The sequence below is a fragment of the Delphinus delphis genome, chromosome 19 (genome assembly GCF_949987515.2).
Source record: "Delphinus delphis chromosome 19, mDelDel1.2, whole genome shotgun sequence".
Lineage (NCBI taxonomy): Eukaryota > Metazoa > Chordata > Mammalia > Artiodactyla > Delphinidae > Delphinus > Delphinus delphis.
In genome coordinates this window covers 16,326,150-16,343,845 of record NC_082701.1, presented here as the reverse complement: position 1 = coordinate 16,343,845, position 17,696 = coordinate 16,326,150, and the positions used below count along the sequence as shown (strand labels likewise).

General features: G+C 40.1%; 2 protein-coding genes across 2 annotated transcripts in view; one reads left to right on the top strand and one right to left on the bottom strand.

Moving 5' to 3' along the window:
* Positions 1–5,599, bottom strand: part of CDC27 (cell division cycle 27) — a 58,849-nt gene extending 53,250 nt beyond the window's left edge. The window contains exon 1 of the mRNA XM_059997005.1: positions 5,466–5,599. Coding sequence (XP_059852988.1) covers positions 5,466–5,492 — 27 coding nt within the window. The 5' untranslated portion in view covers positions 5,493–5,599. The remainder of the gene's footprint in view (positions 1–5,465) is intronic.
* A 344-nt stretch (positions 5,600–5,943) lies between these two features.
* Positions 5,944–17,696, top strand: part of MYL4 (myosin light chain 4) — a 29,760-nt gene continuing 18,007 nt past the window's right edge. Inside the window, exon 1 of the mRNA XM_059998293.1 lies at positions 5,944–5,971. The gene's annotated coding sequence lies outside the window, so the exon portion shown is untranslated. The remainder of the gene's footprint in view (positions 5,972–17,696) is intronic.

Below are 17,696 nucleotides of genomic sequence, written 5' to 3'. Positions count from 1 at the left end.
GAGAAAAAAAGTATCATATTCAAGAGTTCTATCCATTTCTGATTTAAAATCAAGTTTTGCTCAGAACAACATCATTCCTTTATCACCAATTCTTAAGAGGGTCAGAAAGGGACAGTGAAGGCAGGCAACAAAAACTCCCATACAACCCAGAAGTAAAACTTGCCACATAACAACTTTCATCACCACTCTGCTCCAGCATCTGAGTGACGGTATGTATCTCTTTTGGGGGAATGGAGTGGGGAATAAACTATTTTCTAAAGCATTACAAATTGGTAGCTCATGACAGACAGGGTTAAGATTAGCCCCCTTGTTATTCATCTACTGCTCAACTGCTGGTGTAAACCTGCCCATAAAAGAATATCACTCAGTGAATCACTTCAGGAGTTCTACAAAGTAAAGCCACATGGACGAAATGCTGCGAAAGGTTATGAAGCCAAACAGAGCAACACCCACCGACCCCAAAAAAAAGTTTAAAAGAGAAATCCTACTGATTAAATTAATGGGTCAGTCCTAGGCTACAGTGATTTTAAAGATAATTAAATCAACACCACAGAAATGAAATGGCAAAGTTCCTTACTTCCTTGCTCTTAAATATAAAATATTATTTTAAATATAAACAAACCTCTGTAAGTTGTACAACTAATTCAGACTTAAATGTGACCACATAGATTGTTTTGTGTTATTCTTGTTTTTGTCAAAAAAGAAAATAGTTTTCTTTTAGATTATAAAAGATCTTTTTTTAGATCATAAAAGAAATGAACAATATAAGAAGGTATGAAGAAAAAAAATCACTGTGGAATTTTCCTATTATACATTACAATCTAATTTCTAGAACTCTAATTTAGTTCAGGTCTACATCAGTGGTTCTCAGTCTGGGCAATTTTGCCCCCCAAAAGGACATGTAGTGATGTCTGGGGGGCATCTTTGGTTGTCACAAACAGAGGGGACATCTAGTGGGTAGAGGCCAGGGATGCTGCAAAACACTCTACAATACACAGGACAGTACCCCTACAACAAAAAATTAGCTTGCTCAAAACATCAATAGTGCCAAGATTGAGAAACCCTGATATACATTACCATGTAACTGGATTTCTCTACTAGCCTGTATGTCTCCTTAAATCTTGTCTTGTCCCTCCTTCCCAATAGCATCAGATTAATTTTTCCAAAGTAGTGCTTTCATTACATAATTTTTCTGTTGAAAAACCTATAATGGCTATTTATTACCAACAAATTAAATCTAAACTCCTCAGCCTGGATGTTAAGTCCCCTGTAACCTGATTCTACTTGGCTAGCAAAACCTTATCTTTTCCTCCTCTATTTCCATCCTAGCCAATGCTATAGTTTTATTATTTTCCTGTTCCTAAACACCATTCTCAACGTTGGGCTCTTGCTCATGCCATTCCATGCCAAGAATATTCTCTCTTCCCTACCAGTTCAAACCCTTTCCACCTTCTAAAGCTTTAAGTTCTACTCCTTCAAGAAACCGTTCCCATTTTTCCAGTCTACAAGGATCTCTCTTTCCTGTATTTATTGTTATCTGTGCAATCACATACTGACTTGTAACATTATCCAGTTGTTCCTGTTAAGTATACTTATCTTCCCAACAAGACTAGACCCCTCAATAGATTAGAGGTTACATATCCACATTTCTACTGGTTGGTTTCACAAATATCTCCAACTCAATTTGTTCACAACAGAATTCTTAATTGTCCTCCTTCAAATTTGTCTCCTCTCAAAGAATTCTCCATTTATTAAATGGTGCCCCCCAAAATTAAATCCAGGTAGCTGTTCTTGATCCCCCCACAAACAATCAATTTCCATGTCTCATTGGTTCTTCCTCTAAAACAACTCTTGAATTTATCTACTTCCTTCCTACTTCACTGCTACCACTTTAGTCTAGGTTACCTTCATCCTAAGACTGTGTTTACTTTTGCCTCCTTCCTCCCTGACCTTTCACGTATAGTAGCCAGAGAGATCTTAAGATCTATATCAGATAGTGTCAACCCATGGCTGAAAATCCTTCAGTGATTCCCCATTACAGTTAGAATGAAAACTGAACTCCTTATAATGGCCTTCCATTACTATGCAACTCCAGCCACACTGGCCCTCTTTCAGTTCTTCCAATGCCAAGTTCTGCTGTGTCTTAGGCACTTTGCACATGCTGTTTTCTCTGCTTGTAATGCTCTTCAAACTACTGTTTCCTTCTCAAACTTTGAACTCAGGTTCAATGTTATTTGCTCAAAAGGAACTTTCCTAACATCCTTTTTAGAGTATGTGTTAGAATGTCTTTTATCTGTGCTTGGCACATAGCAGGTGCATAACAGTCTTCCCAATTTGATTTTTTTCATTGAGGCTGCTTCTGAACATTGATGGTCCAATTGCAGATCTGACTTAGGTCAGGACCCTCCTATTAGGTCTCTCTCCTAACACCCTATTTATAGTGCCCTTCTTATCACAGTTTATAATTATTAATTTGTGATTATTTGTCTCATGCTTTCTCTATATATAAGCACAAAGGCTATATCGGGATACTAGTCCATAAAGGAATTACTGCATATTTGTAACGACTTCCCCCTCTACCTCCCCATCCCAAAGCTTATTCTCCCAGTTCAGGTACTATGTAGCACTGTCTTCAAGACACTATATTGGACCTAAATATAATGTAATCTGTTTTCCAAAAGAAAATTTTATAAACAAAATGTTTCAGCTAACTTGAATATATAAATTTTTTCAATGAAGATCAAATAGTCAAATGCCTATTGATTTATCAATTTAGTTACATACATATATTTTTTAAAAGCATAAAATATATTTAGGAATTTCATTTTTTTCTACTCTCGTTGGATAACACAGCTTTATTGAAAAGCCATTACGGGGGGTGGTGGGAATCATCTAACACAATTTTCCTGAATACACTACCTTCAATTCTATTACTTGAAAATGGTACCTTATGAATCCACGTTAGATGCTGTCCCTGTTCATCTTATCCCAAGCCAAAAGTATTCCTTCACTATCTAATAATCTCTAAAACAATATTATATGTGTAAAGCACCCACTTACTATACTGCTTACTAAGGTGATTTTTACAACTTCATCCAACACTTCTGTGATGTCCTACCCCCAGGAATAATTGATAAATCTACATAAAATGTCTTTTTAAAAATCAATTTCATCAGGTGAATTTTATAAACATGCAAATTAGCATGGATTCAAGTCACTTAGGCTAGTGTGTCTTCCCTAAATAGTTATTTTAAAAATAAAATAATTGACAGAATTTCTGCCTCATAATAGGAGAGATTTTTTGCAAAGACTCAAAGTAACAATTTCCTATAAGAGATAATTTGGAGCACTTATATTTAGGCTTATGTGACATATCAACCTGGGTATTCCATGTTAAAACTTTAAAAAAAGAAAAAGCAAAAAACAGTTGCTCATCTTTTCTCTCAACTTTTTCCTATGCCTAGTAATACCTCAAACCCTGAGGCATCCCTAGAAAGGAAACGCTTTTTCAACTTACTCTCATTCCTCTACAAATACATGCAATCGCTTATCATAGTTTAAAAAAAAAAAGTATCTTATTTAGTTGTTCTATTTTTATTTTCTTCCTTACTCTTCTTTCCTGTTTTCAGCACTATCCCTGATCAGTTTATCTTTATCATTGTAGCCAAAGTTGCTTGTTCCTCCTACTGCTCCAGATCCCTTCTTGAATGACTTCTTATCCTAAAAATTATAACCAAAATTCTCACCTAGCTATATCCTAAAACTTCTTACCTCTGTCCCCAAATCTAATAAACAAAGGTAGTGTGCGTGGGGGGGCGGGGGGAGACAAATTTGACTCTTAAGCCTTAAAAATACCTAAATGCATTACTGCTAAGAGTACTTTAAGGAAAAAGAGAAAACCTGATGGGTACTGTCAAGGAGTTGGCTACATGTTTCTTTTCTTCTCCATGTTTTTATGCAAGTTGAAATTGTTATTAAAAAGTGGTTATAGGCTAGCAATAAAACTAGTTTATCATTTTAGAAGCTGTACCTATAGGGCAAATGTATCATTAATTATTAAGACAAAATAACAAAAATATGAAACAGAAATTAAATAACTTGAGTGATCTGCTTATCCATTTAAGAGTATAGATAGCAACTTCTAATTTCATGTTAGGCCTCAAAAAAAAAAATCGTAAAAAGAGACTCTTCACTAGTAAGAGAAATTCGGATGGAAAGAAATAGCTTTGAAAGCACCAGTATAATGTACAAACAGGTAAACTTCCTAAGACAGAATCCCACATTACATTAATTAAAAAACGAATAGCTGCTATATGTAAAGAGCTGGAGAAGGAGCCAACTAGGAGAAGTTGATATTTCATCCTGTGAAGAAAAATTAAGGAAATATGGAAGGAGTGATGTATTAAAATATTTACTATTTGACATCACAGGTCTTTAAGGGCAATATGAAGCAATTTCTAAAATCGGTTTGCTTTATAACTTCAAAATAAAGAAAGCCCATGACTCAATGACAGCAGTTGATAGAGGTCAACTCTTCTAATTAAGTCAAAGATCACAGGAGAGGGTGAAAGTCTCACAGACCTGGTCCATCACCAAGGGACAAAAGATTCAGTTTCTTCAGATGGCGGGGGGGAAATGACTTGGCACTGCTTCACACACTTAAAAATCCAATAGTGTTTCTTCCATGCCAACAGAGCACTGTGCGTCAAAGCATACCTTGGTGTGGTATGGATGGAAAAACCATCATTTGTCTTTCATTTTCTGAACGCCTTGTAAACAGGCACAATAAAACACTCCTCATCCCCCTCACAGGTCATGGAAAAAATCCAACTTGCCGTTTCCACCCTCTCCCCTTGTACAGGTGCTTGCGCCTCGGCACTGGGCCTCGGGGCTCTCTTCGCAGATCATTGTCCAGAGGGAAATTTACTGAGCGAGATAAAGCAACGTGGACTATAAAGTCTGTTACCAAAATAGAAATTCGTATTAAAAACACCGATCCTACCCTCCCTCCACCCTCTCACAGAAAACAAAAACAAAACCAACACTCGTCCTGCAAACTTGCCCCACCGTTATGAAGATCGTACAAGCGCCGATCAAACGTGCCTCCCAAACATCCTTAGGCAAGAGAGCACCTGGGGCGAGTTGTCGGCCCCTCATCCCTCACGCCGGCCGGGGCCCAGCCGCTGGGCTGACAGGAGGGGCTCACCGGACGCTGGCCCAGGGAGAAATGAGGTATTATTGCCGAACTCCGCTCACACCAAGGGGAAGAAGTAACGTAGGGCCAGAGGTAACACGGCTGAGGTTGCGGGCAAGGCCTCGGAACTAACGAGAAGACAGGCAGGAGCCGGCGTGAGGGTAGGCGGGAGAAGCAGCTGGGCCTAGGCCGCACCAGGCCGCGGAGTGGCCATACGCTGCTTCTCGACCGAGGCTGAGAGCCAAGCCTCAGATAAGACGGTTACCATTACCTGGACAGGTTCCTGCAGCACCGTCATCCTGGAGGCTCAGGCCCACTTTCTGCAGTGCCTCAGGCCCCCCCCGTAGCGGCTCCGGCCCGGCCAGCCCCGGCTCATTTAAACTCACCAGCAACCGTTACCGGGGGATGGGGGAAGCCGAGCGTTTGCCGAGCACCTCCGAGCGGGACACGGAAAAACCCGAAGTGGAGAGACCCGCGCGGGAGCCAGACGAAAAGGCCCGAAGGAGACCGGAAATACCCGAGGTGAATCAGCGGAGGAGGAGACCGTTGCCGGAAGTTGTCGAGGACTACCGGAGACTACCGAGTGTGATCCCGAGCGTAGGTTCCTCTTCTCGGCCACGCCTTCCTTCACGCACGCCACGCCCCATCGGCCACCCAAGGCTGGGGCACGCCTCATCGACAACCAATAGGCTGGGCGTGGCGTGCGGGAGTCCGCTGGGAGCCTTACGTGGCCGGGCCGAGGTCTCGGTTCGCCATTCAACCTTGCTGGATTAATTGGTGCGTGGTAGATTAAGCAAAGAGTTAAACTCGAGAGTTTGGGGCTGACTTTAATTAATCAAGAAGTATCTGTCTGTTGAGTTTAGGTCGTTCATCCATTCCAGAACTACCTATTCATGGCTCAAAGGGAAATAGGAAATTGGAAAGATTGCCATTCTTCAAAGATTTAGTATGACCTCTGTCCTGAAAGAGATTACGGTCTGTTTAACGAAAAGTAATGTAACAAAGAATGCTACATTATGTGGTGCCCATTATAAGTGACATAAAAATTCAGAGGAAAGGGAAATTAATTAGCATTGAGATGAAGAAAGTTTCAGACTTCAACTGGATTTTGAAGGGTGGGTAGACTTAGAAGAAATGAAAGGAGAAAGTGAAAGAATGCAGAATGAGATCAATCTGGTAAGAGTTAAGACATTAACTGGAAATGAGTATTTAGGTGGCCAGATCACGGAAAATCTCAGGAGAGCAGAAATTTTTATTCTTGTTAAGAGAGGCGTTGTGGTGTGTTGGGAAATCCGGAGGTTGGATTTGAATTTTATCTCTGGCACTAACTTAGCTTTAGGTCCTTAGGCAAGTCACAATCTCTCTGAACTTCTATTTCCTTAGTCTGAAAAAACACCGTTAAGAGAACTACGTACATTAATGTATGTGACTGTGTCTAACACACATAAGAGGCTCTCAGATTTCCTTCTTGCTCCCCCTACCCCCGAAATGTGTGAACAGGGAACTATTAAAATTTTGGTTTTTGGTAGATGAGAAAAACAGTCTCTGCAATATTTTTTTAATTGAAGTATAGTTGATTTACAATATCATGTTGGTTTCAGGTGTACAGCAAAGTGATTCAGATATATTTTCTTTTTTCAGATTATTTTTCCACTATAGGTTATTACAAGATACTGAATATAGGTCCCTGTGATATACAGTAAATCCTTGTTGCTTATTTTGTGTATAGTAGTTTGTATCTACTAATCCCACACACCTAATTTCTCCCTCTCTTCCTCCCTTTCCCCTTTGGTAACCATATGGTTGAAGAAAACAGTTTTTAAAGGTTGCTGTCCTAATGAGGACATCTCTAGGGTAGATGTGGGACTCAATGGTATATTCCATTTGTGTGGAAATTTCCCTTTCTGGTTCTCACATTTTATGCAGATAAAATCAGATTAGAATGGGTCACTCCCTTCCTTTGGGTGATGTTGCAGGGGAGTGTTTTGTTTTGTTTTAAACACCAGTTGACAGAGCTATAACCTTTACCACCAGCCATCTCTAGTCACTGCTTGTGTACTTATAGCCCCATAAAGGGTAGGTGCTAAGGTGATTTTATGCTGCCATATGCCCTGTTCTGTTAGCAGGATTATGCTGGATGAATTAGAGTGGAAATAGTGTTCTACACTGTCCAGTGTGGTAGCCACTAGCTACAGTTTAGTTAAATTCAAGTGAAATTAAAAATGAAGCTCTTCAGATGCCCTAGCCACATTCTGAGGACTCAATACACTTATGTGGCTAGCGACTCCCATACTGGATAGCATAGATACAGAATATTACCATCGTTGGCTTGATTAGGGCTGGAAGATCCAAGATGGCTTCACTCACATGTTTGGGGCCTTGGTGCTGGCTGTTGGCTGAGCCCCTCATTTCTCCTCCACATGACCTCTCATCAGTCAGTAGTCTAATCCTAGCTTCTTGACTTGGCGGCTGGCAACCAAGAAGGCAAAAACGGACGCAGTGAGACCCCTTAAGGCCTAGGTCTGTAAGTCAAACCCCATCACTTCTTATTGGTCAGATTAAGACACAGGGCCAGCCTGTGTCTCAACAGGAGGAGATGGGAGGAATGGCAAAGTGACACTGCAAAAGGCTTGTGCCATGGGAGGATTGACCATCTTTGAGATGAGAGACTGGCAGTGGGAATGGAAAGACAGGGGTGGGTAAGCGATATTACTCTTAAAATGTGATGTTTTAACTGAACACAGCACTCCAGATTTAGTCAAATGAATTCAGAAGGCAATAGGACTATTGCTTTTACTATCTGGATGACTTCTATTAAAGTGGACTAAAGTTGTATGTGCATAACAGTCACATGACTGCTCATGCTAAGCTTTCTGTTATTTTACACACATAGCGCTGTTTCACACAACATGCTGCTGTGTCTTGTACCTGTGCATTTGATTCTTGTAAATTTAAATGTAGGAACTCACAACACAGGATATATAAAGATGATATTTTTTGTGTAAAAATGTGTGTCTAGGCTCAGCATTTAAAGACTCTGTGATGCTTAGCACTCTGGCTCTTAAGCTTAGAATTTGCCTAAAATTCCCCCACCCCCCTGCCCTCTTTTTCTTTTTTCTAATAAAGAGCATCTCTTTTCTGACCATTGTTCACTGGGCTAACACATCTGTTGTGGTTTTGTGCCCATTCAGACCCCATTGTTTGAAGTTGTGCTTTGATGGACTCTTTTAGAGCATTTTTACTTCCTTTTCTGTTCCTGATTGACCTACTTAAACTCACTGTCCAGCAACCACTTGAGCATCCTGCCATCACCCATTATCAACATATCTTTAGCTGGCAAGTAGAGTTAGGTTACAATAAGCATTATTCCAAACATGATAAATTATCCTTTTCCTTAGCCTGCCTCTTGGTCTGTTTCATATTCAATCAGATTTGGAAACCAGGGTTTAGGGAACTATTCAAGAAACTAGACATGGTATCATTGGCAAGGTGCAGGCCCACTGGTATAGCCAGAGCAAGCTTACTCTTCTGAATTCCTTCAGTCCTCCTTATCTGTACGCTTCTCTTGTCCCTGTTGTACGCTGCCTCTTATCCACTTTGTACTACCTGACCGTGAAGCTTCCCCCACCATCTTCGCTTCTCTCTCTTCAAGTCACCCCCTTCCTTTGGCATCTCTGATCACACAGTCTCCTGGTTTTCCTCCTACTGCTCTGTTCTTTATCAGTTTCCTTTACAGAACCCCTAACATTAGAATGCTTCAGGGGTCAGTTCTAGGCCTTCTCATCTTACACCTTCTTCTTAGGCAAACTCTTTCATTCTCATGGCCTCAATTTTTTATCTAAAATTGTTCCAAAATCTGTATCTCCAGCCAGACTCTTTTTAGAACTCCAGACCTAAATGCCTAGCTGTCAACTGGATGTCTCACAAATACTTTGTTCAGAATGGAACTCCTCGTTCCTCATACTTGAAATATTACCTTACTTGAAATATTACCTATCCCAGTTTCTCCATCGCCCAAACCTGAAACCACTCTCTTTTTTTAGCCCTAACATCCAGTCTCAGAGCCCTACTAATTTTACCTCCTAAATAGACACCTTCATGTCTCTTCCTGCCTCAAGTCTCACCTACCTCCAAAAACAAGTTTAATCATGTCAGGACCCCCCTCGCTAAGCCTCCCCACTGTTGACCTAAAACAAATAGACTGGGACTTCCCTGGTGGCGCAGTGGTTAAGAATCCGCCTGCCAATGCAGGGGACAGATTTGAGCCCTGGTCTGGGCAGATCCCACATGCCGTGGAGCAACTAAGCCCGTGCGCCACAACTACTGAGCCTGAGCTCTAGAGCCCGCAAGCCCCAGCTATTGAGCCCACGTGCCACAATTACTGAAGCCGGTGCGCCTAGAGCCTGCGCTCCGCAACGAGAAGCCACCACAATGAGAAACCCACGAACCGCAACAAAGAGTAGCCCCCGCTCTCAGCAACTAGAGAAAGCCTGCACACAGCTATGAGGACCCAATGCAGCCAAAATATAAATAAATTAATTAATTAATAAAAATAGACTAACAGTTATTTCTTCAGCAAAAAAATGTTTTTTGGGGGATCAGCAAAGTTCAATTCAGGATCTGCAACTATGGTGAGCCATGTGAAAGTCCCCAACAAAAATGGAGAAGAACTCTTTTATAGAGGGGAAAAGGAAGTCAGGAGGGCTATAGTAAACAAAAAGTCCATGGCTCTTCCTTGGCTGAGTTGTGACAGTCTCTCATTGGCTGAGCTCTTGCCAGGAAAGAAGAGGAAGTCTTTCTTCTTCCTGTTGGGCTCTGCTATTGCTCTCACGCCCTCTTCTGGTCTCCCAACTCCATTTTAATTGAAGTTTCAGTTTATTAACTTTTTACATGCCCCAATTTAGGATTTCCCATTGTTCTCAGGAAATAGTCCAAACCCTTTAACTAGTCTTACAAGGCTGTCCAAGGTCTAGTCTCTGCCTCCTCATTCAGCCTTAAGTCGCTTGTCTCCCTCTTATACTATATATTCCAGTGAAGGGGATCAGAAAATGCCACTTTGGCATGAGGATTATTTTGAACTGAAAGCAATTAAGACAGCAAACATAAATCTTTTTGCCCTCCCCCTATCTGCCTAAAAGCATGACATAAATTCCCCTTTGTGAAGGTGTATCCCCTCCCCTCTCCTGTAAAAGGAGCAGGAAAACAACCATTATCACTGGAGACAGAGGGTTGGCACCGAGCTGGGTCTGCACCAAAAACCCTTACTAAAATAACCTTTATCTTCCATTCATTTCCCCATCTATTTACCTTTCTACAATTTACCACCCCTAGAGGCCCAAACCCTGTTTCTTTGTCTTGTTACTTCTCCACAAATATATTGCCCTTTGCTAAGATGATAGGTAGGCCCCAAATTCTAACCACCTCTTTGAGTCACTTATCACTGAATTCGCTCACGTGTATGCATGTTGCACGTGTAAATAAAATGTTGATTTTTTTTTTTTTGCGGTACGCGGGCCTCTCACTGTTGTGGCCTCTCCCGTTGCGGAGCACAGGCTCCGGACGCACAGGCTCAGCGGCCATGGCTCGCGGGCCCAGCCGCTCCGCGGCATGTGGGATCTTCCCGGACCCGGGCATGAACCCATGTCCCCTGCATCAGCAGTTGGACTCTCAACCACTGCGCCACCAGGGAAGCCCTAAAATGTTGTTTTTAAAAATTCTGTTAACCCGTCTTTTGTCAGTTTAATCTGCAGGGCCCCAGATCCTGAAAATAAGAGGATAGAGGGAAAAGGTTTTTTTCTCTCCCCTACACCAGCTACATGGAACTTCTTGACCCACTTTCTTGCCCCAGTCTTTGTATATACTGCTCTCTCTGTCCAGAACACTCTAATTCCACTCTTCACTTGGCTATCTCTGCCCATCCTCCAAATATACTTCTTTAGTTTTTTTATACTTCTTTAGATTTTTTCTGATGTGTTGGAACACAGGGATAGGTTGCCTATCCCTGCTACTGCTCAAGTGCTAACATACTTGTCATTATTCTTATTGCCCTTTACTGTGATTACTTCCTATCTAGCCTGTAAGCTCCATGATAGAAGCCTTGTTTGCCTGTTGCAGGATGTATTCTCCACCCTTAATACAGTATCTGGTACAGGCATACCTTGCAGATATTGTGAGTTGTATTCAAGACCATCACAATAAAGCAAATAGCAAAACACAGCAAGTCACATGAATTTTTTGTCTTCCCAGTGCTTATAAAAGTTATGTTTATAGTGTACTGTAGTCTATTAAGTGTGCAATAGAATTATGTCTAAAAAAATGTACATACCTTAGTTTAAAAATACTTCAGCAATTAATAGTAGTAACATCAAAGATCACTGGACACAGATCACCATAACAAATATAATAATAATGAAAAAGTTTGAAATATTGTGAGAATTACCAAAATGTGACACAGAGACACAAAGTGAGCAAATGCTGTTGGAGAGATAGTGCCAATAGATTTGCTTGATGCAGGGTTACCACAACCTTCAATTTGTAGAAGGTTACAAAGCAAAATGTAATCAAACAAGATATGCCTGTACATGATGGGTATTCATTCTTATTTGTTTAATGAACGAATAGAATAAACTCATTCTGTTCCTATTATTATTTTTAAAAAAATTTTATTGGGGTATAGTTGGTTTACAATGTTGTGTTAGTTTTTGCTGTACAACAAAGTGAATCAGTTATATATATATATATCCATATCTATAGCTATATATAGATATCCACTCTTTTTTAAGATTTCCTTCCCATTTAGGTCACCACAGAGCATTGAGTAGAGTTCCCTGTGCTATACCTGTTCCTATTATTATTTTTTGTTTATTGATTGATGTTATATACTGAATATTTGTGTCCCCCTCCCGTCCCAATTCATATGTTGAAGCCCTAACCCCCAGTGTGGCTGTATTTGCAGATGGAGTCTCTAAGGTTAATGAGATCATAAGGGTGGAGCCCTGATCCAATAGGATTAGTGTCCTTATAGGAAGAGACACCAGAGAGCTCACTCTCTTTCTCTACTGCCCTCCCTTGTGCATGCACATCACCATGGAAATGTCATATGAGGGCATGACGAGAAGGCAGTCAACTACAAGATAGGAAGAGAGCTCTTACCAGAAACCAAATTTGCTAGCATCTTGATCATGAACTTCTAGCCTCCGAACTATGAGAAAATAGATTTCTGTTGTTTAAGGCACCCAGTCTGTGGTATTTTGTTATAGCATCCTGAGCAGACTAATACAATTGGTTATTCTATTTATGTCTTGTCTCGCTAAGGGAAGGCCAAGTCTTATATTTCTCCATACTGTTATTTGAAAAGCATTACATATTTAGTAGATGTTTAAAAAATATTGACTGAGTGATTAAAGTGTAAGCCTTGACAAATATTACTTCTTCTTCCTAAAGTACTTTTCCCTTTCTCTTTAACTGGTTAAATTCTACTCATCCTTCAGGCCTCAGCCTTAATATCACCTCCTCAGAATATTCCGTGTGCTACCTAATCTAAATTATTAGCTTCATCCTATCTTTTTCTTTTTTTATAAAATTGAAGTATAGTTGATTTACAATATTGCATTAGTTTCAGGTGTACAGCAAAGAGATTCATATATATATATATATATATATATATATATATATATCTTTCCAGATCCTTTTTTTTAACTGTTTCTTTTTTTATATATAAATTTATTTATTTTATTTATTTATTTTTGGCTGCATTGGGTCTTGGTTGCTGTGCGTAGGCTTTCTCTAGTTGTGGTGAGCGGGGGCTACTCTTTGTTGTGGTACGCGGTCTTATTGTGGTGGCTTCTCTTGTTGCAGAGCCTGGGCTCTAGGCATGCGGGCTTCAGTAGCTGTGGCTCACGGGCTCTAGAGCTCAGGCTCAGTAGTTGTGGTGCACAGGCTTAGTTACTCCTCAGCATGTGGGATCTTCCTGGATCCCCTGCATTGGCAGGTGGATTCTTAACCACTGCACCACCAGGGAAGCCCTTTCCAGATTCTTTTCCATCGTAGGTTATTGTAAGATAATGAATATAGTTCCCTGTGCTATACAGTAAATTCTTGTTGTTTGTCTATTTTATATATAGTAGTGTGTATCTGTTAATCCCATACTCCTAATTTATCCCTTCCCTCCCCTTTCACTTTTGATAACCATAAGTTTGTTTTCTACACCTTGTGAGTCTGTTTCTATTTTGTAAATAAATTCATCTGTATTATTTTTTAGATTCCACATATAAGTGATATCATATAATATTTGTCTCTCTGTGTTACTTCACTTAGTATCCTCTAGGTCCATCCATGTTGCTGCAAATGGTAATATTTCATTCTTTTTTATGGCCAAGTAATATTCCTTTTTATATATTATATATATATACATATACACACATATCTTTTTATCCATTCATCTGTTGATGGACACTTAAGTAGGGTCCATGTCTTGGCTATTGTAAATAGTGCTGCTATGAACACTGGGATGCATGTATCTTTTCGAATTAGCTCCATCCTATTGTTCTCTCTCACAGAGTCATCATTCTTTTCCTTCATAGTATGTATGGTAATTTTAATTATATTTGTTTACTGTAAGTTCCTTGTAGGCAGGGACTTTGACGCTCCATGATATCACCACCACCTAGCACAGTGCCCTGTACAAATATGAAGGGATATTAAAATATTATAAATCTACAAACATTTTTGGAATATCTGAGGATTGAATGATTTGACCACTTAGCTTATCTCTTATTGGTCATAACTTGATGCTTTTTTGACTCCCCTCTCTGGACCAGAGAACATGCTGGCCTTGCCTACACGTCCTTGAGGGATTTAAAGTCTAGGCAGTGTCTGAAGTGTTGAGGCTAATCAGAAGATGCATCTTGGCTAGGAGGGCTATGCAGACTCAAACGGAAAGAGATCAACGGTAAGCAAATTAGCTTGTTTGGAGCGGAGGCTGTATAAACTTGGTTGAAATGATGGTGTTGGGGACAGTTGATAAGCTTTGGGTTCCAGGCTGATGACTTTAGACTGATAAAATAGACCAAGGGAGCTGCTGCTGGTGATTGAGCTGGGGAGTGACCTCATGAGAATGGAATGTGAGAAAGATTATGCTAACAGCTGAGGATTGTGTGAAATGGAGGAGAGAGTAGGGACCAGGAATACAGCAGAGAGGCTGCTAGGGAGTCTAGGCAGCTCTGAATTTCTATTATGATAGGATCCTAGATGGTTGAATCTGAAAAAAAGATGGAAAATGGAAATGGTTCTGAATTACTCATTTATAGTGAGAAATATTCTTATCCAATTCCTTCTCCTGAGGGCATTAAGATTCTAACCGGAAGGCAGCTTGGTGACTATAGACTTCAAACCAAAAGAGCTAATTGAATGATCTTACTGGCTATTATCTACTTATCCTCAGAAGGGACATATATGTCTGACTGCTAGAGAAAAAAATATCTGTATCACTTGGAGAGGACACCAACCAAATAATAGATTCTTTATTTCTCCCTTTTCTAGTTTCTAGAGAGACTTTCATTGTTCTCTAAATAAATTGCACAACAATGGATTAAACACAGACTTGATTTATTCCAGTCTTGAGTATACACCGTAGTGGTCTTAAATAGACTTTGTTATTATTCTTGGTCTGTTTTTGTGTCACAAATATTTGATTTGGGAGATAGGTGATAAGCTAGGTTTAAAACATACTGAGTTTGAAGTGCCTCAGGTGAGAAATGTCCAAAGGTCAATTGAAAATGTGAAGTTTGAACAATTTAAGAAAGAAGCTGGCACTGGAGATATAGATTTTTCGGGTAGAACTAAATGCTTTCTTTTTGGGGTTATGTTATACCTTGTAAAACCTTTGTGAGACTATTTATCATTATATTAAAACTCTGTTTATATATCTGCATCCTCCACACCAGACAGTGAGCTCCTTGGGGCCAGCGGAGGCCTCTCACTCATCTTAGTAAACGTACCTGCACACTGTGGGTGCTCATTAGGTGTTAGTCGAATGAGTGAATGAGAGTAATGTAGATAAAGGAGATAAAGGAGAGGAGGGTCAGTGACATCTTTGGTGTTGTAAGTACAGCAGAGAAGGCCTAGAGATATCTAAGACCACAGATGTAGCCACAGACAAGTTACCAACGGAGTGTTAGGGGGGCAGTCAGAATTCAAGAAGTAAAAGAAGAAGCTGGTGGAAAGGGAAACCGAGAAAAGAGAATCATCTCTAGCATTGAAAGCACATCCCCAAATGCTGAGAACAAGTGCCTGCTAGGAGTTTGAATCACCTCCTCCTTACTGAGAGCCATCCATGCTGTAGGCACCAGGCCAGCTCTTTCATTGATGCCTTCTTGCTTCCATGCTCCCTTGGGTGCCAGGCCTCTCCCAGAGGGAACCCCTATCAGCAATTCCAGCTCCCACTGTTGCCTTAGTGTCCTGGGTTCTTGTCCCAGGTCTGCCGTGACTCACAGTGTGACCTCGGGCAAGTCACCCCCTTTTCTCTGGGTCTCTAAAGCCCCTTGCAGCTGTCAGGATGTCTGGGAGAATGCAGTTTGGATGACTGGTGAGGATTCCAACTTGCTCTCTGCTGCTTTTCATCTGTAAATCGCTTTGCCAAACACCAGCTGTCCTGCGCTCTGTTTTCGGTCCTCAGGCGGACTCTAACCCACCTGTCGTTGGGCCCCTGCAGCATCCTCCTCCCACAGTTCAGTTCGCAGATATGTCACCAGGCGGCACTGCTTTGATCTCAGCACAGAAAATAGCTTCAACCATTTAGGCTGACTGTTGAGTGATGAGGCCAAGCATATGTAGCACTCTCCACCTGAACTAAAACAGCCAAGGAAACGAAGTTTGAGGACACGATTTAAGTGCTCTGAGAGCTGGTGCTACCATGGTCTTTGAAATTTTGATTTTAGACACCTTTCTACTTCTTTTCTGCCTTTACCTTGGGTGCTCTGCGCCTTAAGGGTCTCAAACTTCAGGTGACTCATTGCTTTTTTCCTCCTTCCTTGGTGGCAAGGAATCTTAGATACAGAGGACTGGGTTAAACACTCTACTTGATTTATAGCCTTCTTTCATCAATGGTTCATGCAAGGCCTCTCTTGTTTAATTGTTTATTTATTCCCTTTAATCTCATTACCCTTCCCATCTAAACAACGCTCAACATTACAACGTTAGGCAACCGTCAGATATTTTTAATGTGTATCTCTTTTGTTTGTATGTGTTCTTTTGTGTGTATGTGTGTGTGTTCTTTTGTATGTGTTCTTGAATAACAGGTAATGTTTCTAGTATGCATGTATTTTAAGATTTTTAATATATTTTATTCCACCTAGTGTACCCAAAATGTTATTTCAAGATGTAATCAATAAAAAATTACTAATGAGATATATTACATTCTGTTTTTTATTTGGTCCTAAGTCTTCAAAATCCAGTGTGTGTTTTACTCTTATAGCATTATCTCAATTTGAATGCTAAATTTTCATCATAAATATTTGATCTGTATTTAGATTTCATAAAATTCACAGTTGAAAAGTAGATTCATGTGTATGAGTTGTTCCAAACATACTTTAAAATTTTCCAGTAACTGAATCAAATACCAAAAAAATCATTTTCTTTTAATATTTGCATCCAAATTGAAAAAATTGCTTCATTTTATTTTATTTTTTAACATCTTTATTGGAGTATAATTGCTTTACAATGGTGTGTTAGTTTCTGCTCTATAACAAAGTGAATCAGTTATACATATACATATGTTCCCATATCTCTTCCCTCTTGCGTCTCCCTCTCTCCCACCCTCCCTATCCCACCCCTCCAGGCGGTCACAAAGCACTGAGCTGATATCCCTGTGCTATAAATTGCTTCATTGATTTGACTTTGAAGCAAAAGCATGTCAGTTTCACAACTATGTGCAAGTTAAGTAAATTTACCAATGCTTGTGTCAATCAGAATTATTAACATGAAATTCAAAGAGATACTGCATAAATTGGAAAGCAACTCTAAGATTTATTAACACCAGCAAAACATTTAAACTTTTTTGTCATTTTTGCGGCCAATTTACATAGGACTGTTGATTACAATTAAAATATCCTGTGTGTTTATGTTAGAAAAATGTGTATTGATTTGCATTATGAGAAGTTTCAATTTTACCATAAATTCTTGCACCTATCCAGCTAAGTGGCAAATAAGCATTTTCTTTCCTTGGAGCTTCAATTTTAGCTTGTTCATATACAATACGATATCAGTGAGATTGTATGCATATATTTTTAATTTACAGAAATATTATCGTGGCTTATACCTCATGCAGTTTCTACTTATCACTATGTTTCTTCCGTGTATGCATCTAATCCTCTAATCCTTTGCTTCTAACTGCTACGCACTCTTTCATGGTACGTGGTGCATCTTACCCAGGCATTCACAGTGATGGAGACCCAGATTGCTTCCAACTCCTGCTGCCACAAATCATGCTGCAGACATCCTGTTC